The following is a 26,846-nucleotide window of genomic DNA, read 5'->3' on the forward strand; positions in this document are numbered from 1 at the left end:
TTGTACTTTATGATAGTGCACTTTGTGTTCTACATAATAAAACGTTTCCCACTTTGGGTTTCTTACAGTGCTTTAAACTAAAGAAGGGTGTGGGAGAGATGTTTCAAGAGGGTCCTTAGTACATTTGAAATGGCCTTTCAGACTGACATGTTTGAGGCATGACAATAAGATAGTTCCCCTTATCAGAGCCCAACCCATCCCTTTATGCCTTGCTCAAATTTCCTGTTCCTTCAGGAGATGGTTGCCACCCAGCTTCCCCCTCTGCTCCTTTCAGTAAGAACTCAGAGAAGTGAATCTCACCTGTTGGTAACTTTTTAGAAAGACTATTATAGGCTGCATTGCACTCTTTCACAATTCCCACTCAAAAATAGCTAAGAAAGACAACACAGAAATTATACTACACGGACAAAGAGTCGTTCACCAGGTATATTTGAAGTCTAAGCTCTTTTGAGCTATACACGTGCACAAATGATTCAGTTGGTGGAAATCTCCCCTTCCCCTCCATATTTAAACTTTTCAAACTTAAAATAGTGATAAAGAGATTTGCATAATGTGCGTCATGGAAATGCTGAGGCAATTCTGACTTTCACAGTGCAGGAGGCTCTGCTGAAACCCTTCCGGGAGTCCTTCCAGTTTCTTACTGATCTCCTGGGAAAAGTTCCTCCTCCCCCCTCCCCAAACCCAGCCTAATGAAAGAAGTACTTGACCTGAGACAGATTAACATCGAAACTTTGCAATCAATGGCACCAAGACTAACCAGTTGGGTCATACGCTCCCCTGTGTTTTTATTTTGTGTAACACAGGATGGTCATTTTAACTTTCACTAAATTTGGCTGGAAATGAGTGATGGTACCTGCTCTAAAACACGTCAGAAATGATCTCCAAATGTTTTTCTCAGCCAGATCTCCTTAGAACTTGCATTCTGAAAATTCTGAATAGTTTAGAAAGTCAAATGACCCTCAGAGGACTGATTCAGGACAAAATGGCCGACTGCTGCAGCTCTCCGTTAGTCTCAGGAGCTCAGAAAATATTTCTTCCACTAGAGGGCAGCATTTCTCCACTCCTAAGTCTAATCTTTCATTTGTTAAGGAAAAACCAAAAACCTCCACAGCAAAGGAAAGTCAAAGCATTTGCTTATTATACACTCCTCAGATTTTATTTTTGAAAGGAGCCTTCATTTTTCGTATGGCAACTCAGGGTTTTACAAGCAATGCTGTCCTCAGTTTCACCTGTACTGTGCCCAGTACTATATTGCTATATTCACAGTAGAACGGACTTTAATTTCTGAGTGATCGGTCTGTTTTAAGTTTCTGATGAAACTTACATACACCTTAGTCAAAAACCACGACAATCCTTCCATAAGTTGGCTATGTTCTTGTTCTTGTGTGTTTCTCTGAGGCTTGGGTAATGAAAGTATTTCCCCTCTCCATTGTAACTGGCGTTTGCATCTAAAGTAATTCGTTAAATGTACAGGAGTAGATGAGGCCTTGCACATATAGCAGAAGGTAATGGTTTTATAGGTGTATCTTCTGTAATGCACTTCGGGCTACAGAAATAGAAATATCACATGTGACGAAAACAAATGTTTTTGAGCAACATGGCCATTGCATGAGTAGGATTGGTATACGTTTATCTACTACCCTTTCCTTTTTCAAATGCTCAGTGGCTGCTACGTTCTGGCGATTTAGCTTCATCCAAATTGTCTACAACGGACACTTGCGCCTTGCCTTTATTTAAAAACAAGTGTTCTCGATAGCAAAGATGTTGGCTAATCATTTATATAGTGGCATGAGAAGTTTTGTGCCCTTTCAAAATTCAGCATTATCCATAATAGAGTGTAATATTATCAGATTATCTGTATTAGTATATGAATGCATTCATAAGCAATGCACGTATCATGTTGGTAAGCAGCTAATGGCTGAACAGTCACTAAATAAAAAACATCCAGATTTTAAAAGCACAGCTGAAACATTTGTACAAATATACAAAGAGAAAAAAACAATCATTCAGACACCATGAAACTTTTATAATAAATAGGTTTGTCTGAAATCGGTCTCTGTCACCCTGGACAAGCCTCCCCAGTGAGGCTGGGAAAGTTCTATACGGAAGTGGTGTTCAAAATCTACTGAGGAATATCTTTGGGGCCAAGCTCAGTGCTGCCTCCAGGAATTTTAACAGAGCTATGAAGTATTGACTCAAAATAGTGGATATACCCAGACTTTTTAAGCTGGAGGATGCTAGTAAGTTTTCTAATCTAGATAGGACATGGCTGGATGCTGACAATCTGTGAGTTATAGTATATCCTCGAATCATGAAAATAAATGCTGGTGATCATGCATGTCCTGGGAATGTCGGGATGCAGAGGACTGAGTGAGACCAGATAGGGATATCTCATGCAGTCAAGGTCAAGTTTACTTATGGTCCTACTTAAGTGGCCAGGAAGAAACAACGCACACACGTCAGGACTGGGACTGAAACAGATCACAAACAACACAGTTGCTATTTGTTACTGATGTCTCTGGCTTGGATCAACAAGAGAGAGTGAAGATATAGGCTGTGCAGATTCTTTAATAAGAAAATACTACTTTTTTTTTTTCTAGAACCTTCTAAATAATGGATTATGCTTGATGGGTATGATATGATCAGGAAACATATCACCTTTTCCTAGCCCTTTTGTCCGAGAGGCTTGATTACAAGGAAGGAATCTCAAACAACCAAACACCCAGGGATTGAAAGGCAATTATTTTTTTTTTCGACAAACAAACAACAGAGGGGAAAAAAGCATGATAAAGAGGAGACAGATATTATCGTTGAGGCGGAGCGGTGAGCTCAGTTGGACACGGAGGGTGGCAGGCCAGGACGCCGGGTTTGGATGATTTTTGGCTTTGGGGAAGTCTTTGGATCCTCTTCTTCCTCTATGTCACTGTCACACACGTGCACGACGACACTTGGGGTGGACTCAGTCCCTGCATGGAGCTCATACTTCTCTCCTGAAAAGCAAGAAAAGTGGAGGTGATAAAGCGGAAGGGAGCTCGGAGCAGATTCTTCGGCAAGTTTCGTTCTGCAAGGAAGAAGACAGTGTCACATTGTCTCAGGAAACCTGGGTCTTATCCAAGAATGGCGGGGGGCATTGGAAAATGGAGTGAGATCACTCTGTCATTGTGTCCCTGTTCTACCACCTATAACCAGACAACCCTGAGCAGGCCACTCACCCTCTTGTAGCCTCAGCACTCTCAACTGTAAACTTCAACACGGTCGCAGCCACAACCCACGGGACCGTGGTGATGACATAGTAGGTCGGGTGGCGAGTTCTCAGTTTCGTCTGTTTCCCATCATTGTTGCTAATTGCTGAGTGACCTTGAGCCAACAGCTTCACTCGTTCACCTTCTGGACAGCACAGTCTCTAAGGTCTCCTCCAGCCGCATACTTCTTATGGCAAGAGCCGCCCCAGGAGGGAATAAGGCGGGATCATCACTCGTCTGGGATTTGCGGTGGTTACTGGGGGATGGGGTTCGATGGCTGCCGAGGTCCCTTCAAGTTACAAGAGTCTGTCCTTCTTGACTGGCGCATCTTATAGTCAGATGGCTGTTAAGCTGACTGGCTTCCTGCTTTTGTTTTGCCTCAGGAGGTGTTTACTGAGCATTCCCCACGGTCTAGCCTATTGCTGGTGATAAGGCTACGGGCACAGGAGCACAGCCCTGCGGCCACACGCAGACACAGGAAGTACCAGAAGATACCATAGTAAGCACTAGCGTGGCAAAATATGTCAAGGACTGAGGTGCCAAACTGTAAGGAGAAAGTAACACTGAAAGGCTTCCCAGTAGAGGCGACGATTGACGTGGGTATAAATGACAAATAGAAGACCTCCAGGCGGTCTCCATCTGCATGCTTTAACTTCTCAGTTTAACTGTTGACACACTCATCATCTTCTCCTGACATCCCAACCTTCACTTCCCATCCTTCCCGATGGGGAAAAATCTAAAAACAAACTGCCGCATCCTCGCTCCTACTGATGAAGGAAATATTCAACTTTCACGCTTGTGGGCTCTGCCCCTGGGTTCCCAGGGAAGCTATATTTAAAAAAACATATTTTTTTAAATGTTTATTTATTTTTGAGACAGAGAGAGAGCATGTGTGGGGTGGGGGGGGGTGGGTAGAGAGAGAGAGGGAGACATAGAATCTGAAGGAGGCTCCAGGCTCCGAGCTGTCAGCACGGAGCCTGATATGGGACTTGAACTCAGGAACCGCGAGATCATGACCTGAGCTGAAGTGGGATGCTCAACCGACTGAGCCACCCAGGTGACCCTCAGGGAAGCTATACTTCAACATTTACCAAGGTCAACATGACTCGGCAAAACCTCTAAAGCATGGGCTGTATTTCTGCCCTGAGCACACATCTTAAGTCAGCTTCGTTAAACAACAACAACAACAACAACAACAACAGGGGCACCTGGGCGGTACAGTCGGTTAAGCATCTGACTCTTGATCTCAGCTCAGGTCATGATCTCACAGTGTGTGAGTTCAAGCCCCACGTGGGGTTCTGTGCGGATGGTGCGGAGCCTGCTGGAGATTCTGTGTCTCCTTATCTCTGTCCCTCCCCAGCTGTGCTCTCTCTCTCTCTCCCTCAAAATAAATAAATAACCTGAAAAAAATAAAAATAAAAGGCAAAACAAAACAACGACAAAACCCAAAACACCAAAAAAAGAGCATTCCAAACATAAGAAGAACAAAAAAAACCCCTCCCTGGTTCCCAGAAGATTAAAGTCGTACAGCCTTGCAAAGACTAAAAACATAAGATAAAGTCTGTACCTGTCTGGAGTGTCCTTTGTTGTGATGGTTTGTAACTCTTTCTCTAAAAAGAGATACCTAACCCTGTCCCCAAATGTTCCTTCCTCAGAGCACTCTCTTCTTTGTAAAGACTGTGCATTCTGGGCAGCTGTCCTAACTTGGGCTCAAATAAAACTCTCTTCCTTTCTCTTTAACATTTTAGAAAAGGTTTGTTCACTCTTGTGTCCGCACGACCAAAGCAGCTACTTTTCTCTGGCCTAGGCTCACCTCTCTTTGCGAGCTTCCTAAAACCTGCCCTCCCTCCAGGATGAGAGGCCGATACCACCCAGTCCAGAAGCCTTGCCTGTCATCCCCAATCTGTAGTGGGAAGTGTCCCTTCCGGCTGGCCGGAGCAAGTACGGTCAGTTTCGGGACCGGGGTGCTGTGTATGTGCCGCTGGGTACATCTTGGTGAGCACCCACAATGAAAACAGCAAATGCTTACGAGGTACAGGTTTAAAATCTGGGCGCTGACATAAAGGGGTGAGGAGCACTACTCATGTAACGAGTGTCAAAGCTCTTGTAAGTGATGCTGGGAAGGACGTGAACGTTGAGTCTGCTATTGTTATGGGGAGAATTGTGTCCCCCCTGCAAAGACGTCTAAGTCCTAATCCCCGGTACCTGTGACTATGACCTTACAGGGTTCTCGGAGATGATTAAGTTAAAATGAGGCCATTAGGGTAGATCCCTAATCCAGGATGCCTGGTGTCCTTACAAAAAGGGGAAGTTGGGACGCAGGCCCTCACCACAGCCCAGGAGCTACCAGAAGCCGGGAGAGGCTCCTGGGACAGGTCCTTCCCTAGCGCCTTCAGAGGGAGGGAGGCCCTGCTGACACCTTGGTCCCGAACTTGTAACTCCAGAACTTGAGTCAGTACATTGTTTAAAATGTTTACTCATTTCTGAGAGAGAGAGAGAGAGAGAGAGAGAGAGAACGGGCAGAGAAGATCTGAATCAGGCTCACACTGACAGCAGAGAGCCCGACACGGGGCTCGAACTCCCGAGCCAGCCTCGAGATCATGGCCGGAGTCAGAGTAGGAAGCTTAACCGACAGAGCCGCCCAGGAACCCCAATACCTTTTTTGAAGCCCCTCAGCTCGTGTTTCCGTGGCAACCTTGGCAGACTAATATAGCCACATGCTGCTAAGAGTGTTCTCTTTCTGTTAAGGGTCAGAGAAGTCTTCGCTGGGCTGCCCTTGACATCCTGGTGTGGAGAGCAGAGGCTTTCCTGGGTGAGGGAGAGGAATAGCTCACAAAAATGGAGTGGTTCAGCTCCAGGATTTCCCTGGGATTGGCAGGAGCCGAGAGTGACAGCACTGGCCAGAGCCATAGGAATTGGGCTCATAAAGACTCTATCTTTTCGAGTCTAGATTTGGTGAAATTGCAGGGAGCGAGAATTGCGTCAGCGGGTGTGAAATCTCTGGCAGAAGGGAGCGGAGGTGGACCGGTGTGGAATCGGGAGGGGACAGTGACACAAACAGGAGCAGAAGCAGGAAAGAGAAACTTGCCGCCCTCATTCATGCTTGGCTTTGTCTCCCTGCAGCGGGGATTGTTGGCATTAAGGGAACCGCGTGGCAACCCGCTCTGAAGTCGTGAGAACGCTCACACCTACAGCTGTGGTGTATATGCGTCGATGCTTATTCAATGGTGCTCCACCCTCCTCTGAGGTATTTTGTCATTGTAACCAAAACCCCCGGGGCAGAAGAACCACACGCGAAGGACAGGAATCTCCATGACGTGGCTCCGGCGTAAAAGTTGCCTGCGAGGCTCCGGGCCAGGGGTGGGCAGACCTGGCGGGTGGCATCTCGGAGCAGGGCTTCTCGAGCTGCTGACAGCTTAGCGGTGCTGCCTGTTGAAAACAGAGTTGACCGCGGGGCTCCTGGTTGGCTTGGGCATCCGCTCAGGTTGCGATCTCCCCGGCTTTGTGGGTTCCAGTCCCGCAGCGGGCTCTGAGCCTGCTTGGGATTCTCTCTCTCCCTCCCTCTCTGCCCCTCCTCCGCTCGTGCTGTCTCTGTCTCTCTCAAAAGAAATAAGTAAACTTAAAAAAAAAATAGTTTACTGGTATGAGGATGCGACCCTGCCTATTCTGAGCGACATCTCCTTTGGTAGCCAGCATCCCCTGGTGCTTCTCGGTGTTAAAGGGCAGCCACCGTTCTGGGGGTTCAAGTGGCGGGCTGGAGGCTGTGGTCCTGCCAGGGTGCGGGCATGCACCCAGGGTGCCTCCTCCCTGCCTCCCTGCTGCATGCTAATTTTTCATCGGAAAGTGAGAACGGTGCAGGGAGCGGGCAGGAGGGAGGGACGCTGGACGCATAGCGGGAAGGCAGCCAGGACTTATCAGCTCGCGAGCCGCCCCCCAGCAGCTCGAATTAATCTGTGGTCTTCTTTCTCATCTTTGTTTTCTGGGGGGACAGCAAACCCCTCCAGGTGCCACCGCAAACGGCGGGCGATGACTTCGCTGTACCCAAACTTTCCGAAACGCTCTCCTTCCTCTGGGGATGCTCTGCAAACTCTGAATGAGAGACGCCCTCCAACAAGAGAAGGAGAAAGGAACGAGTACACAAATAAGGCCGTTCTTTGTTTGCATCAGGATGTCTTGCAAATTCTCAGGTTTGGAGGAGTGGCACTTCTTGGAGGGACACCAATGGCTGCTGGAGTCCCACGCGTCGCCCTGTCGCTTGCCATGCAGGGGGAGGTGATGGCAGTCTCAGGATGATGGGACAGAATTTGCTGTCACCCAGCAAAAGCATGGAGACTGTGAGGCCGGCGGGGGAAGGGGTGGTGGCAGGTCTCCAGCCAAGGGGCTGACCAGACACCCTGCCCCTTTCCTTACTCGTTGGCCAGAAGCTAGTTGCTAGCTTTATATGTATTTATATTCATATTACAGTTTTTTTGATGTTTATTATTTTTGAGAGAGAGAGACAGACAGAGCATGAGCGGGGGAGGGGCAGAGAGAGAGGGAGACACAGAAGCCGAAACAGGCTCCAGGCTCCGAGCTGTCAGCCCAGAGCCCAAAGCGGGACTCGAACTCACGGACCACGAGATCATGACCTGAGCCGAAGTCGGACGCTCAACCGACTGAGCCACCCAGGCGCCCCTCTATTTATATTTGTATCGTAGTACAATGTATATAATGAAGCAAGCCTTTTAATTAAGTCACTTGTTTGTCCTGGCTTGCATAAAGAACACTGCTGTAAAGATACGTCTAGTTGCAAGGTGTTTACCAATTCCAACCTGAGTGCTTTCCTTTTAGGCCAGATGTGCCGGGGGTACACTCGGGATGGAACAGGAAAGCCCAGGGCCCTGCTCCGTGCGGGGCAGCTTTATGTTGAGCACGTGGAGCTAACAGTCAGACTACTTGGTCGTAGAGAGACTTCATTGCTGTGATCCCATTAACTCTGACATTTCACTGTTCTATATTTGGAAACTTTCTTACTATCAAAATCCAGCAAAGCTTAACAGCTGCTAAGAGCCCACAAAATAAAAAAGAAATAGCTTTGGTGTTGCTGGATTGAATTCTTTTTTTGGCTTCTCTTTCCCTTTGGGCTTCAGCTAATTCCTCTACCACCAGGGCTGACGTCAATGCTGTCACCCTGCATGGTGACCAACTGGGCTTGGTGGGGGACAAGGAGCCCGTGGGGCCCTGGCCACTCAGGGTGGGTCTGTCCTGCCACACCACACTGAGCACGGCCACAGCGTTTCTTTGAAAGGACAAGCAGAGGGTCACCCATCACACTCCCAATCCTCAAGTCTGTATTCAAACTGTCCTTTCCCCTGTGAGCAGAAAGGAGGCCGGAGCCAAAAGCTTCCAGAAAGTACATCACGCGGGGTTTTCCACCTGCCCCCGTTGAAATGAATTGCCAGCCGAGCACGTGCAAACTCCTCCAGCACGTGGCCAAAAGTGAAACTGTCATTCAGGCCTTTGGAAGTGATGTAGGCGTGGCCGCTGTTCGAAATAAATGTCAAATTCTGTCGCCTCTTTTTCTGAGTGGATGGAGACAGGTTGATGACAAGGTCCTGATTCCTGCAGGTCTGGAGGACATGGAGGTGTCCACGGGCTGCCTCCTGTTCTCAGGAGGGAGAAGGTCACATCCCTGTCTGCCCGGGGTGGGGTGGGGGGCACCTGGGGGATGTGGTGACACAGTTCTGGCACACTCACAGAGATGTGTGTTGGTGACCGCTGGTCCCAGTACCCCTGGAAGTTCTCCATTACGCTGCCCCCTTTGGCTTACGGGTCAGGAGTTGGCTCTTTCTTGGATTCTCTCTAAAATAATCAGTGTGATTATGCACAGTGTCTAAAAATCAGCATAATGAGATGCGTTAAAGGCAAGGAGATGTTACAGTGCTATATTTGCATATATTATAGCAGAGCTGAGACTGTTCAGATTCCTGGTAAGAAAACTCTCGAGATGGCAGGAAAGGGAAACCCTCCTGTGACTTGAGTGCCTCCTTGCACAAGTCCTTACCTGAGCTCTGCCAAAGAGACGGGACCCCTGTCCCAGAGGCTTTCAAAAGACCTCAGGGTCTAGCAGGCACGAGACTAGGGTTTGCTCTATTCCTCACGTGGCTTCCATTCATCTCTGAAAGATTCTCTCTCTGGAACATCATGAGCTCCCACTTTCTGTCTCTATGAGATGCTATGTCCCCAGCCTGGTCTCACACCTGCACCTCTCTGGCCTTAGGGACATCTCTGCAAAAGTCTTCTAGTCTTCTCCAAACTCACATATCCACAGAATTATTTATGTTCCCTGTCAATCTATGTGTCCTCTCCAGCTATCACATTTCTCGGGGAGGTTCCATATCCTAGGTGCCAAATCTGTAGAGTTGGTCACCTTAGAAGCTTCTCTGTCTTCCATCCATGGTAGTTAAGCCATCACAGAGCATTATTCAACACTGCTCTGAAACATTTCTCCATACACTCCCTTGCTACCCCCTGCTTACAATGCCTGCATTCACGGTTTACCACTTCCCACCCGAGTGCTCTCAGCTGATGACCCCACCACAGGAACTAACGTCCACTGCCGGAATAAGCTTCCTAAAGCAACGTTTGGAGACGTCACCTCATTCTGGGCCAGCGATGTGACGCTGAGAGATATATAACATTCTACGCCCCAGTTTTCCTCATCTGCGAAATGGGAATAACCATCACATCACCACGCTACGAAATAAGGAAATATTTGTCAGATACTTTAAAGCCCTCCTCAGATGCATGGCATGATTATTTAATGATTATTTAGGGTGATGTTGTGGTCAGTGAGGCTGCCCAAAATAATTTCCCGTTTTCAGTGTGATGAACAAACCTGGTCACACGGCCAGACAGTTCGAGAATTAAGAAATGAATAATTGCAAAGAGTTTTTATTCAGCCCAGTCACTGTTGTAAGCAGCAAGAGGGGTGGATGGTGACATGCGGAGTCCCATGAAGGGCAGAGGGGTGTCATAAATCCCGACCCTCAAAATTAACTGATCCTTGTTCTCTTTACCACTCCCCACCCCCACTGGTAAGTTTCTCTCCTTTTTCCTGTCTCCCCACCCTTTTCCACACTTGTGTTCCCACAAGAAGGAAGACCTCACGTTGCTTTTGAAATGACATCTCTCTCTCTCTCTCCCTTTTTTTTCTTTCTGAGATCATGTGAATCACTTGTGTATAACGCCTAGTTATAGCACCTTTTCTATTATACGCTAGTTGTTTCATCTGGTGACGTTTTACGTTCCAAGCTCCTGCAGTGGTGGCCGTAGTGACGGATGCGGCTTCAGGTATATGTAAATGCTCCAAAAACATGTTACTGGGTCGTGACACGCTTTTAGCACGCTTCTGCCATGTCCGGTAGGCACTCACACATTTGCCTCTTATTGTTTAACGTGTGTAAGCTTTAGCTTTTCGGCTGAGCAGAAAACCAAGCAAGGGCAGGTATTTACTCCGTTTTCAGCGTGCCGGCCGTGGTAGGACACGGGAGGTGTCACGGAAACTCACCATCCGCTTTACACACGGCAACTATTTACCGCGCCGTCGCTAAATGCCAGATGCGTCTTTAAGTCCTTCACGCAAATTGGATATTTAATTATGACGACAGCTCTGTACTGTGGGTGTCATCCTCTCTAGGTTATGCAGGAGGAAACTGACATCACCGAGGAAGTCAATGGCAGAGCCGGGATTCAAACTCAGGCCGGTCTGACCTCAGAGAACGTGCTTGTAGTCACTCTCCGGCTCTGTCTGTCCTGACTCCCATGGTGTTCACCTATGACAAGAGCTGGGTTTAACTTTCACTTTAATGTATCTTTAAGGCAACTTCTAATTTAGCGAATAGTTGCTCTCTAGCTAAAGAGGAACTATTTATTCCTTCTGCATCCTGCCTCTTCTTGTTCTGGCCAATTGCTAGTTATCCTAGGCATGGTCTCCTTGACAATGAATCTTCTCAAATGGTAACACTTAATCATTATGAAAATAAATACTCTATACTATACATTATAAAAGGATTTGACTTACATCTCTTATGGTAGCTTTGGTCTCTGGCGTTGGGGGGATGTTTCCTTCTGGATTTAATTTTATTACCTTTCATATGAAAGGCGAATTCTCAACAGGAGAGTTAGTGTCGTAGCAGACTGACTGTGTTTGGCAGAGATGGCCATCAAATTTCTTGCTAAACATTACTCTTCAAGAACCTTGCCACTCATTCATGGAGGACTGTTCCCACTGTGGTCCTTCCCCTCAAATCTGGACAGGCCTTTATTTAAAAAAAAATTTTTAAACATTTGTTCATTTTTGAGAGACAAGAGAGAGCAGAGTGTGAGTGGGGGAGTGGGGAGCAGGGCACAGAATCCAAAGCAGGCTCCAGGCTCTGAGCTGTCAGCACAGAGCCCAATGCGGGGCTCGAACACAAGGACCGTGAGATCATGACCTGAGCCTAAGTTGGATGCTTAAGGGACTGAGTCACCCAGGCACCCCCGGACAGGCCTTTATGGCTGATTGCCTTGACTAGTATCCTGCCGCAGAAGTAACCGGTGTGAATTCTGAGTCAGGTCACAAAAACGCCATGCACGTCCACCTTGCTCTGTCAGGATGCTCATTTCTGGAACCTCGTCTCCACGTTGTAAGGAAGTCCAAGCAGCCCATGAAGAGGCTCGCATGGAGAGGAACCAGGGGCCCTGACCCACAGCCCGTCTGAGCTGTCAGGCACACTGGCTTGCCAGCCCTGTGAGTAAACCATCTTGAAAGCAGATTTGCTGGTCCCGGCTGAGCTGCCCCAGGAACACTGCAAGCAGCAGACAAGAGAATGAGCTCTCCCCCAAGCCCTGCCTGAGTAGCAGATCCGTGAGCAAAATAAGTGATGTTGTTTCAAGGCCTTCATTTTGGGATCGTTGTTACGTAGCAATCGATAAGTCATCGGTCACACACGCTCTCTTTGTTCGGAAGCAAGCTAAGCCACGAAATTGACTTGAAATTAATTGCCTGTGTTTTATCCTCTTTCTCTGCTCAGGTGCTACATTCGACTGGACACCACCCCAGTTCCCGTCCTTCCTTCCTTATGGACGAAGCCACACAGAGGGACCTCTCTCTGTGGCCGCTCTCTCACTCCCCTCCAGCGGAAGCGGAGAGGTGACTCTGGGGAAAAGAACTGCCCCTGCTCAGCTCGCCCTCTCCACTTTTCCCTTTGGGCCATCCCTGCCTGCAAAGGTCCTGTGCCCTTCTCTGCGCTGGGCCATGTGCTAAGGCCCCGGAGGAGACCCAGCCCATGTGGGGTGGTCTGTGGCAGGCCTGGCGAGTTAAACTCTGGGTTCTGGACTTCAGCGTTAGGAAACCCGGGCTGGGGTTCACCTCGGCCACATTCTCAGCCTCAGTGTTTCATCAGAAACAAAGCTGGCACTATTCATCTCATCTGTCTTATTCTGACCTACCCTTCAATGAGTTCTCAACCCGACAGGGAAAACAAAGGCATCTGTTATTAATTGGCATTGAATTTAAGAATGGATGAGGGCTTCTCAAGGCCCGTGCTAAGGACACTTTCAGCAGGACCTTTGAACATAGATAGAACCATGCTGGGTGCTGAGCGCTGAGCTTTGGTTTAAGTCAAGAGCCAAGATGAGGAATTTTCAGTAAGATGAGGAATAGGGATTCTAGTATGAAAACGCGTTTAGGCTTATCATGTGTAAAAGGCACTGCAAACCCCCCTCCCCAGTATTTTTATTGTGAACGTGCTATTTTCAAGAGGAAATAGAAGCATCAGTTCTGATCTATGGAACAAGCAATGAGGAATTTCTATGTGTTAGTTTATCAAACATGCTGCCTGTTGATGGGACCGAAAACAGGGACTGAGGGCCGAGTTCAGCATAATTTGAAATGGGCTTGAAAGGTGTTCGCACTTAAGGGGCACCTGGGTGACTCAGTCGGTTAAGCATCCGACTCTTGCTTCTGGCGCAGGTGATGCTCTCACAGTTTGCGAGTTCAAGCCCTGAATCGGGCTCTGCACTGCTTGGGATTCTCTCTCCCTCTCTCTCTGCCCCTACCTTGCTCACGCTTTGTCTCTCCAGAATAAATAAATAAACTTAAAAAAAAAAAAAAAGAAAGGTATTCACACTTAGATTCCCTTTCCTTTCACGTATCAGGTTTAGGACTTAAATTTGGCGGGGTGGGGAAGGGGAAGAAGGTTGCCAAGCCCCGGTAAACCTGTCCCTTGTCAACAGCAGAGACAGAGGCTGCTGGCCCTATGTAGCTCTCAGAGGACTGGGGAGGAGGGGCAGGACAGCCCCCCTGCAGGAAGCAGGGGTGCGGCGACCTGCACTTCCTTTCTTCCACCAAGACCCTTGGCTGATGTCTAAAGTCACCATGTCTTTTAAACCTCTCTCAATCCTGGCAGGGCTAATGCTGGTTTGATGTGGGGCCACAAGCGTTCCTCAAGAGAAAGAGGAGTTTTGGGGAAAAACATCAGGAAGCTTCCAGAAGCGATACCATCCTCCCCCCACCCTCCATACGCGATTCAACAGTATTTTTAAGTTCTCTTCCGGCATTCTTGTCTTCCCCTATTTTTCCAAAGGGAAGCAAAGAGAGCGTGTGCGTGTGTGCGTGTGCGTGCCCGCTCATGCGTCTGGAAGGGGCACCGGCGTGGGTAGCACTTCTCTGGACGGCTCCCCTCTCTCCTCGCCCCTCCTCCTTCTGCTCCACACTGGTACCTCTGACCCCTTCCTAGGCACTCCTTGCCTCTATGTCTTTCTCGAATTTGAGACCCACCTGATAAATGCTGCAAAGGCGTAATTACTATGGTTCTCAAACAAGGGTGCTAAGTTTTCTTTTGTTTTTTGTTTTTCACAGGGACAGGGTTGGGTGGGGATGCTGGCATTCAGTAGGTGATGCACGAAAATGCTAAATGGACCACAGGGCGTAGGGCCATCCGTTCTAAAATATCACAGATTTCACCCTAAGAAAACATGGCGCTAAGAGCTTGATGCAGGCACTTACATTTTAACAAAAGGCTAAGATATGATTTAAAAATCAAGTGACCAAAACCAGGTAATACATGTTGAGCATTCACCATGTCCTGTGCTGGACATGGAGATTCATTTGGGCTATCTAATTTGATGACTGCAACAATCTGGTTTTACTGTTGAGGCACAGAGAAATTAAGACACTTTCTCAAGGTCACACAGCTAATAAAAGGTGGTGCCTGGGTTTAAACTCACATCCCAAGTTGGAGTCATCACCGTAAAGCAAGAGAAATCTCTTTCTTCATGTTGGAGCCTCTCTGACGGCTACAAAAATAAAAGAGGAGATATTTCTGGGAGGAGGGGCTCTTCCTGGAGACTTTGCAAATCACAGCTGTCTGTTTACAAGCTCAGTCTGGGGGTGGAGAAAGAACTTATTTTCTAAGTAGAAGTGGAAAGAGGCTTCACGATTAAAAGAAATATTCCAGGGAGGAAGAAACATTCCAGAGAGAGAAGTCCTTTGCAGTTTTTTCTCTCGCGGATACCTCTGCGTTTCCATGAGCTCCCGTCTCATTTTGATAGACCCCAAAGAAAAATGCTGCAGGTAGTCTTGAGGGTGGGGTCAAATCATTGAATAGCAACTCTGTCCCTTGTCCTTCATGCAGCAGCTGCTTCTGTTAAAGAATGCCCTGGAAGCTTGGGAGGCAAAGAGTAAAAGCAAAGCACAGACCAACCCAAGTCCATGGGAAGTTCAGAGATCAAACCCATGTGAAGAGCAACCGCGACCACCACAAAGGAGAGGGACACTGTGCTCGCTGGCAGGGAGACACTGTTCCAAGTGCTTTACATACCTTAATTCATGTACTGGCACAGAAAACATCTCTCAGGGGATGTCCTGCTAAACAGTTCTGCTCTGAACAGAACGACCGCAGCAACCACCATGGATCTGATAGTTCCTGTGTGCCAGGAACTGGGCTGAGTACCTCATGTATATTACTTATTCTGTCTTCACGATGATCTTGCAGGTTGCCCAGTGATCACCATTGAAAAATAAAGAGGTGCAGAGAAGTGAAGTAAATTGCTCAAGGTCCAGCTCAAACAAGTGGAGCTAGGATTCCAATCCAGGCATGCCGAGGCCAAAGCATGACCACCATGTTGCCTGCACTCAGGTCCAGTGTGAGCTCATGTCAGGAAATTATTATCCACAGAAACGACTGGGGTTCTTCCTCCTTACCTCCCATCCTCAGTCCCAACCCACATCAAAGTAGGAAACCAGAAAGGATCCTTGGTAAAAGGGGGTAGGAGGAGAGGGAGAGAAGGGGCGGGGAAGAGAGGTAGAAGGACAGAGAACACTTCTGTAGTTGGGTTATAAGAGGTGTTCTGGTTCAATAAAAGAAAGTTTGTTTATCTTCTGGGGGTTTCCCTCTAAGACTGGATGAGGTGGGGCTGTGTACCTTCAATCCCTCCTGAGTCATTTACGACCTAAAGTACTTCATGGGGACAACTGATTGACTGAGGACCTGAATTAGTGGTTGAGCCAAGGAAGTAGAATCCTACAAGGAAGGTATGGACAAGAAAGACTAAGGAAACCGTGGAAGGAGGGGGATTGGGAAGATAAAGGGAGACTCTGAAGCTTGTGACGGGGGGGGGGGGGTGCTCATCCACCCAGGTGAGAGAAAAGTAGCAACATAGGGAAAGAAAGAGATGCTTGGTCAAAGAGGCATGAGGATTTGCTCTCTGGAAGTAACCATTGTGTTTGACCTTGGCTGATATTAGGGGCCTGGCTAAGGGCATAGCTCTAGGGATGGTCAGGTGTCTTTTCTATTGTTCTACAATGTGCATATTTTACCTGCGAAGGAAGAAAAAGAAGAATTTTATATTGCTACTCATCAATGATTAAAAATAATTGTGGGGGCACCTAGGTGGCTCAGTCAGTTAAGCATCTGACTCTTGATTCCAATCGGCTCAGGTCATGATCTCACAGTTCAGGGGATCGAGCCCTGCATCAGGCTCCGTGCTGGCAGCGTGGAGCTTGCTTGTGATTCTCTCTCTCTCTCTCTCTCTCTCTCTCTCTCTCTCTCTCTCTCAAAAATAAATAAATAAGCTTAAAAAAACATAAAAATAATTGTGGAGTACATGCTGAGAAGAAAAGCTTTTCGAACATTAATTTTTCCAGGGAAGATTCTTTGAAAGGAGATGGAAAATTCTGAGCATGTGGTCCATATCACAAATCTGCGTGCCTCGGGTGGGGGATGACGGAGGAGATGGTGTGAGCGGAAATCCTGGAGCCTGACTGTTTTATTTGCTTTTCATATCTGTGACCAGGAAATAGCAGTTGTTGAACAAGAACTGAGGCTTATATAATAGTCATACATATGCACCCAAAATATAGGTGTTCATCTATATTTAAAAAACAGAATTTGCTCTACCTTTGAATCAATGAGCCTGGAATAGAAACTCTTTCTTCCTTATAAGTTACGTGAATTAATGAAATATATTTTCCTTGTAGAGGAAACGCTGTATACTAAGCAGCAAACCAGCAAAACTGCTTTACTATGGCATGTTTTGATGGAGAGGAATTTGGAAAAAGGAAAAAGGCTAAATATAGCAGATGTTCGCAACTTGAAACTTGGGCACCATTTTAAGCCCTGCTCTGCAGTTAACTAAAATTGATCTCCCTAACAAGATCTAAAAATAGCAGGAGGAAAAAAAGGAACAGACAATGACTTTTCATATCGTTCCCTGCAGGCATTTTCAGTGACAATGAACATGACCTTCCAGAGCCATCCTAGAGAGCAGAATAAAGGCTGGCATTTCACATCTCACTTCTGATTTACCACCCATTTAGTACATTGTAACATCTTTGTGTTCCCATTTTTGCTGATTGGTATAGATAAGCTGGCTTGCTGGGCTGGGTTTTTGTGTTTCCTATTTTGCTGTACATCTGAAAAGAACATAGCACCGTACTCTTTCTGGAGTCAGGAATGACAGATGTATAAACCAAAATGCATATTCGATTCATTTTCTTCTTGGTCTAAGCCCACCTTCTTTTGCCTAGATGATTGTTTGATGATGGGCTTCTCTAAATTCACCAGGAGGAATTATGTAAATGTAGAGGGCCTCTGTTTGATAGACACGGTAACTGTCCTTTAAACAGAGCAGAAGAAGGCAAATCCTGATTGGCATGTCCCGGAGGACGAGAGAGAAAAGCACCGAATGGACGTTGGAGGCCTGCGTGTGTGGTCGGGCACTTCCAATAAGCCCAGAAACAAAATGTGGAGGAACAAATTGTGTAAGTTGTTTCACATTTTTAAAACTCCCTCTTGCAACACTCATGAATTTCTTCTAGAGAAATTAATGTTACCGTTCAGGAGACCTCTCTGGCTTCTCACACTTTTCACTCCCCAGGACAAAGGCGCTGGCTCAATCAAATCTTTCTGCTTCTTGCCTATGGCAGAGGTGCCTGTTTCAACTTACCAGCTGTGTAGCCTTGGGCAAGCTACTTACCCACTCTGTGCCTCACATTCCCCAGCTGCGTAAATGAGGAGAAGAACAATTCCTGTGTCACAGACTTGCTGTGGGCATTAAATGAGATAATATACTAAGGTGTTTAGAACAGTGCCTGGCCCATTATATTAGTAAGCCCTAATATATGTTTTAACCGTTATTTCTATTTAAAATGTTTTTCCTAATTTATCTATTTTACTTAGTTTGGATCAAAAACAGAACATACAGTCTTGGGGACAATAGTTAAGAAGGTTTGAAATTGTGCCTCTCCCATTTTCCTGATATAAACTTGTTCTCTCTGCAACGAATAGAACCAGACTTGCTTCTCCAGGGTGATGTGGCCCTTGTGTCTTAAGAGGTGTTGTAACAGCCTGTTAAGGATTTCAAAGGAATCCCACGGGCTTGGGTTTGATCACGGTTCCACTGTAATTGCACTCTCCACGCTTATTTCCAGAGCCTCTCTGGAAGTTCCAGGGAGCTTGCGCTGGCCCTCTCTGGAAGGGGGTCACCAGGGTTCCTTTCCTGATGAAGGAAAGGGGGCACCATGTTGCCCCTGCTTGTTGGAGCCTCCGTGAAAGAGTCTTGGTGATGTCCGTCATTGCCTTTCAGGGTGGCTGGACGCGTCAGAGCTCCCACTGGGGTGGGATCCTGAACCTGGGTGCCATCTTGCCCCGGATCCCTGCTCCATGATGCTCTTTCTTCAGACTTAATTCTTCCCGGCAGCTTCAGATTTCCATGTCTCTAATCAGTCAGTCCGCTCTCCCAATTTTGTGGGGTTGGTCACCCCTCCCAGCCCAACCCCATTCCTCTGACCCTTTGAGTTGCTCTCTGCTCTCATTCTGCTGTGTTTCTGTACTCCTGGAACGGAGGCAGCCATCCCTTCATGTGGAATGAGTTATCATTTGTTACTGAAATGATTCTGCCAGAGGATTAAAAATGAATCTCACGAAATCATTTTTTTTTCCCCAGACGGAAACGCTAGAAGTCCTCCCCTTGGAGAAAACATTAATTTAGTGTTGCCTGATGCAGTCTGGCGAAAGCCGTAAGAAAGCAACAATTTGCCAGTGAAGGAATTATCTCTAGGCAGGCTAATGGCTCTGATCTAGTCACTCATTCATGCATGCATTCATTCATTCAATATTTATTGAACATCAACTAGTGTAAGGTGCTTTCAGGCGCTGGGAGTACCAGAATGAATAAAACATGCTCTCCCCCCCTCAGAAAGTAGAGACTGAGAATCAGATGATAGAAAATCACCAGAGGAGGGAGCGAGCATTTGTGCCGAGGGCCAAGAGGAGACTGAAGAAGCAAGTCCTCGCCCGGGCACCTCGTGGGGAGGGGGGCGGAGATGGGCATGGGAGGGACGCAGGGTGTGGCTGTGCTCCTTCACAGGTGCGGCGGAAATGGCCACCGGGGGCTCACGCTTCTAATATAACCTCTGTGATATTTTCAACTCAGTTGTTGGCTCCAGATCATCCGTCTGGGTGGAGCGAAGAAGCTTCAAGGACACAGGAAAAGGACAAATGGATAACTAAATAAAGAGAAGCAGCCTCAGACTGCTGGCAAAGGATGCAGAGAGAGCTAGCCCAGAAAACGCATCCGAATGGCAGCTGTTCCAGGGGACGCAGTGTCGGGCATCCCTAAAAAAGCAGAAAACCCTCACTATCCGCTCTTACACACACAGTGCACAGGCCTTCATTTGCACACTGGCCAGGCCCGGGTTTGGCCTTCTGAAAGTCACAGTGGCATTAAAGAGAACTGCCGACTCAGGGTCGGGATGAAGGTTTTGCCAGCATCCTAGGCCTGACGTGTGCTGAGGCCACCAGTATCCTCAATCAAAGGCCATGGGATCTGGCCCCAGATCTCATGGAGTCAGAAGAGCCAGGCTGGACACTTCTCTCTGCCACCGCCCAGCTGTGTCACCTTGGGCAAATTCGCTCACCTCTGTACAGCTTAGTGTTCTCATCTGTCAAATGGGGGTATTAATGATTGCTCTCTCTGTGCAGAGCACTTCAGAGTACATTTACTTGGTAAAGGGAAAGTCAAGCCCGGAGTTTAGCAGCACCACTCAGGTAAAAGGGATGCACTTTAAACGGCGGTTGGTAAGTTCCTCACAACTCTGAAAAGAACCCCCTTTTTTCCTCTGCCTCTTTAAGACCATTTCATTCCTGGCGCGCCTGCGTGGCTCAGCCGGTTGAGCGTCCGACTTCAGCTCAGGTCATGATCTCGTGGTCCATGGGTTCGAGCCCCACGTCAGGCTGTGTGCTGACAGCTTCGGATTCTGTGTCTCCTTCTCTCACTGCCCCTCCCCCGCTCACGCTCTGTCTCTGTCTCAAAAATGAATAAACTGTAAAACAATCTTTTTAAGACCATTTCAGCCCTCCTTCCTGCCTCCTCTGTGCCAGGCTCTGTAAGCACCCCTTCCGAGGCCTAAAACCCCCACACTATCCGTTCCTTCTGCCTCCATCAGGTCCAGCTCTCACCTGCCCCTGGCAGTGTCTTCCAGACCTGGGACTCGGCTCCGTCAGCCAGTGAGGGTATCCGAGGCTTGCCCTTATCTTGTCTTTGCATCCAGCTCTGTGAACATGAACTACAGACGAATTTCTTTCCCAATTTTGGATGAAACGTGATTTGAGTTGACTGGGTTACCGGCTCCGAGTGAGTGGACCCGAGGCCAGCTGGGATCTGATGGTCACAAAGTCTGACTCCGCCTGGGCCTCCTTTGGTCAACAGTGAAGTAGGAAGATCACCGCCTTGGAACCCTGACTCTGTCCCGGCAAGTGATTTCTCCCCTGTCGGGGCCTCTCGGCTTCCTCCGCTGTTGTAAAATGCAGCTTGGCCAGTGACTCCTAGGTCCTCCGGCCACGACCTCAGGGACTCTCTGAAGCTCCACGTACTGCCATCCAAGCAACTGTACAAGGGGTTCAGATGGGTTCTTGTCAGTATCCGTGCGTGAGGCTCAGGCGTACCTTGGCTCCAGTCGGTCCACCTAGGGGTGTGCCTTCTTGCTTCTGGAGTGTTCTGAATTACTGTGGGAAAGGCTTGCACAAGGCCTGACTTGAGAAGACCCAACTTATTTCAACTCATTTTATACACTCTCCATTTACCTATAGCACAGACACGCGTGGGAAGTGCGTTGGCTCAGGATTCCTGGATACGGATCAGTCCTTCAGAGAAATAACGCGTCACAAATACGTCTCTCGTTATTACATCACTTCTTTTATCAGTTCATCTTAGTCAGGCCCCTACTGCTTCTCACAGTGGCTCTTTAAGGGTGGAACCGATGGCCGCTGTAGAGGCCCCAAGAAGCTGAGCGATTTGATGGTAATTAGAAAGAAACCCCAGAGGGGCGCCTGGGCGGCTCAGCCCTTCGAGCATCCAACTTCGGCTCAGGTTATGATCTCCCGGTTTGTGAGTTCGAGCCCCGCGTCGGGTCTGCAGATTTCAGGCTGTGCAAGAATCGTCACGTGTGATGGTTAAAACCGCAGGCTTCTGGGGTGGGCGATTTGGGTCCACGTGTTTTCCTGAGCACACTGAGAAATACTGGGAAGAACTCATTATTAAGTCTATCATGGCTGATATCTGTCACTTGGCTACCGGTGGTTCTTGATACAGATATGCACCTCAGGATCACCAGGGAGCTTGTTAAAAATACTGACACCTGAACTTGACCCAAGTCAATTAAATCAGAATCTCTTAGGGTGCAGTCGGGGCCTTGTGGTTATATTTTGAAAACCCCCCCTCACATTAGGAGACCAGCTCATAGAGCAGACACAATGGGCATGATTTACCTTTGGATCCACAGTGCCTAAACCCTCTGATCACCTGGTTTCAGCCCCTGTTCTTTCCACCATGTCCCCTCCTGCTATAATACAGGAAAAATAATGTCAACCGAGAAAAGAAGCTGAGCCAAGCCCCCCTCCCCACAAAAGCATTTCTGTGGAATCTCAGAACTGTGGCAACCTAAGTAGTGCCCCCCACCCCAGGGAACAAAAGTCAAGCATTTTTAAAGAAAAAAGGGAATGCTTGTAGATGCTGTTTACAAAGGATTCTGGTGGGTGTTGGTGGCAGAATATCTTGGCTGAACAGAACTGGTTGTTAAGGTTTTCACTAAGCAAAATCTCTCCCTATGGAAAGTTGCCGGCTGAGTTCTTGCAATATCTGTGGTTTGGCCCAGTCCAAAAGTTCATGGTCCTACCGAGTGAGGATGTGCACAAGGCCCATCTCTGGGATGGGCCTCCCAGCGCTGTTTTAAAACGCCTTGGCATAAGCAACCCCATTTCATTTCACCTTTCTTAATACTTTAGAGTATTTTTCCAGCAAGATGGCAACATCTGCTGAAAGGTTTCACTCTTATGTGGATCCTGAGAAACTTAACTGAAGACCATGGGGGAGGGGAAGGAAAAAAGAAAGGTTAGAGAGGGAGGGAGCCAAATCATAAGAGACTCTTAAAAACTGAGAACAAACTGAGGGTTGATGGGGGGTGGGAGGGAGGGGAGGGTGGGTGATGGGTATTGAGGAGGGCACCTGTTGGGATGAGCACTGGGTGTTGTATGGAAACCAATTGGACAATAAATTTCATATTAAAAAAAAGAAAAGAAAGTGAGGACGATATCACTTGGGTACAAAATGTACAGAAATTCTGGGCAAGTGCATAGGAGATATGCACGAGGATGTTAACTGTAGCTTTTTAAAAAAATGTTTATTTATTTTTGAGAGAGAGAGAGAGAGAGAGAGCAAGTGGGGAGGGGCAGAAAGAGGGGGACAGAAGATCTGAAGCATTCTCTGTGCTGACAGCAGGGAGCCCGACGCAGGACTCAAACTCACGAACCGCAAGATCATGACCTGAGCCGAAGTTGGACACTTAACCGACTGAGCCACCCAGGTGCCCCAACTGTAGCTCTGATTGTAATGGCAAGAAACTGGAGACTGTCTTAAGTGTCCAACTCAGGAGACTGGATGAGTAAAGCGTGATTGCATATTCACCCAATGGAATACCGTACTGCAGAGAATGAGAGAATCTGAGCCTCCTGTACCAACCACCAGAATGAGGGGACTGAAAGATTTTTTTTTTTTAAGTTAGAGACTATTGTGATCTGGTTCTTGGGGACCTAGAGACTTCACTTTGGCAGGAAGATTGTCTTGTTTCAGAGGGTTCCTGGGCTTTCCTATGGCAGCAGTAAAAGAAGGTTGCATAGCATCGAAGCCTCGTGCCTGTCACTAGAGCTCATTTTGCCTGTCCTGAGAAAACAAACAACTTCCTCATGGTATAGGAATTCGGTAGCTCTTCCCAGTCTTAAAGTATCTGCATTGCAACGCAGAAGTTGCACAGACAGGCATTTTAGCACCGGTTCCTGAATTGCAGTTAAACAGGGACAAAGTCCGGTGTTGCCTTCCCATCTGTCAGCCCTCTCGCTGTCCACACAGTGCAATAAACCCATTAGAAATGCCCATGTTACCGTGAGCCCCGGATTTCAAGGCTGTTAATCTTGTTTGGCTTTTCTAGGTTGCTGACGATGTTTCTTTTGCAAAAGGGTCGCAGAGCGTACCTGGTCCTAGTTTGGCCACGGCATAGAGGAGGTCGTAGTTGAGGACTGGCGTGGCATCACTGATGGGCTGCCAGCCCACGGGAGGAGACGCTGGGGGTGAGATGAGGAATTGTTTGGCAGGCTGTGGTGGAGCCAAATGCAGCTTGTCACCGTCTGTCTCTGGAGTCTGAACCTTTCAAAGAGAGAAAAAATGAAGACGCATTATTCATTAGGGCCTCAGATGTGCCGTGTTGGTACACGATGATGCAGAGTCGCATTTGGAGCCTGTGACAAGTGATCCAATGAAGCAGGCTATAATAATAATCACTACTTACCACACACCATATGCTCAGTTATCTTATTTCATCCTTAAAACAGTGGCTCTCAACTTTTAGCGTGCATCATAATTACCTGGAGAGCTTACTAAAAGCACAGACTGCAGAGCCCCCGCTCCTGGAGTTTCCGATTCAGCAGAGCTGGGGTGGGGTCTGAGGATCTGCATTGCTAACAAGTTCCCAAGTGAGGCTGAACTGCTGGTCCCCAGGCTCCTTCCTCCCTCCTGTCCTCCCTCTTTCTCTCCTTTCTTTTTCTCTCATTCTTTTAATTGAGGTGATATTCACATAATATGAAATTAACCATTAGAGTAAACAATCAGTGGCCTTTAGTACATTTCCAGGGTTGTGCAATCACCACTTCTACCTACATCCAAAGCATTTTTAAAAAATGCTTATTTATTTTTGAGAGAGAGAGAGAGAAACAGAGAGAGAGAGAGAGAGAGAAAGAGAGAGAGAGAGAGATAGGGCAAGCAGGGGAGGGGCAGAGAGAGAGGGAGACACAGAATCTGAAGCAGGCTCCAGGCTCCGAGCTGTCAGCACAGAGCCCGACGTGGGGCTCAAAGTCACCATCCGAACCCTGAAATCATGACCTGAGCCGAAGTTGGACGCTTAACTGGCTGAGTCACCCAGGTTCCCCTAAAGCATTTTTTTAATTTAATTTAATTTTTTTTAATGTTTATTTATTTTTGAGAGAGAGAGACACACACACACAGTGTGAGTAGAGGAAGCACAGAGAGAGGGAGACACAGAATCCAAAGCAAGCTCCAGGCTCTGAGCTGTCAACAGAGCCTGATGTGGGGCTTGAACCCACAGAGACCATAACCTGAGCCGATGTCTGCTGCTTAACCGACTGAGCCACCCAGGCGCCCCAACATTTTTTTAAAGTTTATTTATTTTGAGAGAGACAGAGACCGTGTGAGTGGGGAGGGGCAGAAAGAGAGGGAGACAGAGAATCCAAAGCATTTTTATTGCCTTAAAGGAAACCCTGTACCCATTAAACAGCTACTACCATTTTTGCCCCTAGTCAGACCCTGCAACCAACAATCTGCTTTATGTCTCAATGGATTTACCTATTCTGGATATTTCACATAAATGGAATCATATGTGACCTCTTTGTGTCTGGCTTCTTTTACTTAGCATAATGTTTTCAGGGTTCATCTATGTGGTAGCATGTATCAATGCTTCATTCCTTTTTATGGTTTAATAACATTCCAATGAAAGATGGACCACAGTTTGTTTGTTGAAAGGTGGACCACAGCCACTGATGGACATTTGGACTCTTTCTACCCTAGTCATAGTACTACTATATATGAATATATGTGTACATGCATTTTTTTGAGGCCTATTTTCAAGTCACTTAGATGTACACCTAGGAGTGAGTATTTGCTGGGTCAGATGGGAACTCTATATGTTTAACTTTTTAAGGAAACAGGTGGGGTTTCATTAGATGAAGAAACTGAGGTTTCTACAAATCACATAGTTACTAGCAGCATGAGATCTGAACATGGGTCTAAGGCCGAAGTGTAAATTCTACTTATTTAGTTTTTATTTTATTTTATTACAGTAAGAACATTTAGCAAGAGATATACCCACTTAATAAATTTTTAAGTCTACAGTATATTATTGTTAATGGGTTTTTTTTGTTATTGTTTATTTTACTTATTTTGAGAGAGAGAGAGCACGCAGGAGGGGCAGAGAGAGAGGGAGAGAGAGAGAGAATCCCGCACTGACAGGGCGGAACCTGATGTGTGGCTCAAACTCACAAACCGTGAGATCACGACCTGAGCTGAAATCAAAAGTCAGATACTTGACTGACTGAACCTAGGTGCCCCACAGCATATTATTGTTGACTATGGGTACAATGTTGTGCAGTAGATCTCTAAAGCTTATTCATCTCATCTAACTGAAATTTTATACCTGTGGACTAGTAACTCATCGTTTTCCACTCTTTCTAGTCCCTGGAAACTACCATCCTACGCTTTGGTTCTATGAATTTTATTATTTTAGATCCCTCATATAAGTGGAATCATGCAATATTTGTTTTTCTGTGAATGGCTTATTTCACTTAGCGTACTGTCCTCCAGGTTCATCCATATTGCACAATGCCCACACTATCCAAAGCAAACTGCAGACTCAATGCAATCCTTATCAAAATTGCAATGGCATTTTTCTTTTACAGAAATAGTGAAAAAAAAACAATTCTAAAATTCATATAGAACCACGAGAGACCACAAACAGCCAAATCAATCTTGAGAAAGATGAACATCACACTTCCTGATTTAAAAATATATTACAAAGCTACAATAATCAAAACAGCAAGGGACTGGCATTAAGACAGACACGTAAGCCAATGGAATAGAACAGAGAGCTCGGAAATTAATCCACACACAGAGGGTCAACTGATCTTCAACAAGAGTGCCAACAGTACACAATGAGGAAACAACAGTCTCTTCAACAAATGGTGCCAGGAAGACTGGATAGCCACACGCAAAAGAATGAAGTTAAAACCTCATTTTACACCATACACAAAAACTAACTCAAAATGGATTAAAGATTCTAAACATAAGACCTGAAACCGAGAAAGTCCTAGAAGAAAATAAACAGAAAGCCTCATGACATTGGCCTTGACAATGTTTTCATAGGTATGACACCACAAGCACAGGCAACACAAATAAAAATAAACAAGCAGGATTACATCAATCTAAGTCTTCTCCACACCAAAGGACACTATCAACAGAGTGAAAAGGCGACCTGCATAATGGAGAAAATATTTATAAACCAGATATAAAACAGGTTAATCTCTCTATTCATGTATAGGATGAGAAGTTAAGGAACTCCTATGACTCAAAAGCAAAACAAACAAACAAACACCCAAACAAACAAACACAAAACAAAACACAAACACAAAACAAAACAAAAAAAACACAAAAAACAAAATAAAACCCAGTAACTCAGTGAAAGCAAACAGAGTAAGGACCTGAATGGACATTTCTCCAAAGAAGATACATAAATGGCCAACAGGTTTATGAAAAAATATTTAGGTCACTAAGCACCGGGGAAATGCAAATCAAAACCACAATGAGATATCACCTCACAGGTGTTAGGATGGGTGTTATCAAAATTAAATAAACAAATAAAAGACAACAAGTGTTGGCAAGGATGTGGAAAAATAGGAACCATCGTGTGCTGTTGGTGGGAATGCATAACAGCAAAACCACTATAGAAAACAATATGGAGGTTCC

The 26,846-nt window shown here is 46.7% G+C and overlaps 1 protein-coding gene across 6 annotated transcripts in view; it reads right to left on the bottom strand.

The window, feature by feature from the left end:
* Positions 1-412: 412 nt before the first annotated feature.
* RCAN2 (regulator of calcineurin 2) overlaps positions 413-26,846 on the bottom strand; it is a 272,608-nt gene continuing 246,174 nt past the window's right edge. For all 6 annotated transcript variants that reach the window (XM_042986496.1, XM_042986498.1, XM_007085110.3 and 3 more), the window contains 2 exons: positions 23,291-23,462; positions 413-2,990 (listed from right to left, as the gene is read on the bottom strand). In XM_042986496.1, the coding sequence (XP_042842430.1) occupies positions 2,830-2,990; positions 23,291-23,462 (333 nt within the window). In that variant the 3' untranslated portion in view covers positions 413-2,829. The remainder of the gene's footprint in view (positions 2,991-23,290; positions 23,463-26,846) is intronic.

This window comes from Panthera tigris, chromosome B2 (genome assembly GCF_018350195.1).
Source record: "Panthera tigris isolate Pti1 chromosome B2, P.tigris_Pti1_mat1.1, whole genome shotgun sequence".
Lineage (NCBI taxonomy): Eukaryota > Metazoa > Chordata > Mammalia > Carnivora > Felidae > Panthera > Panthera tigris.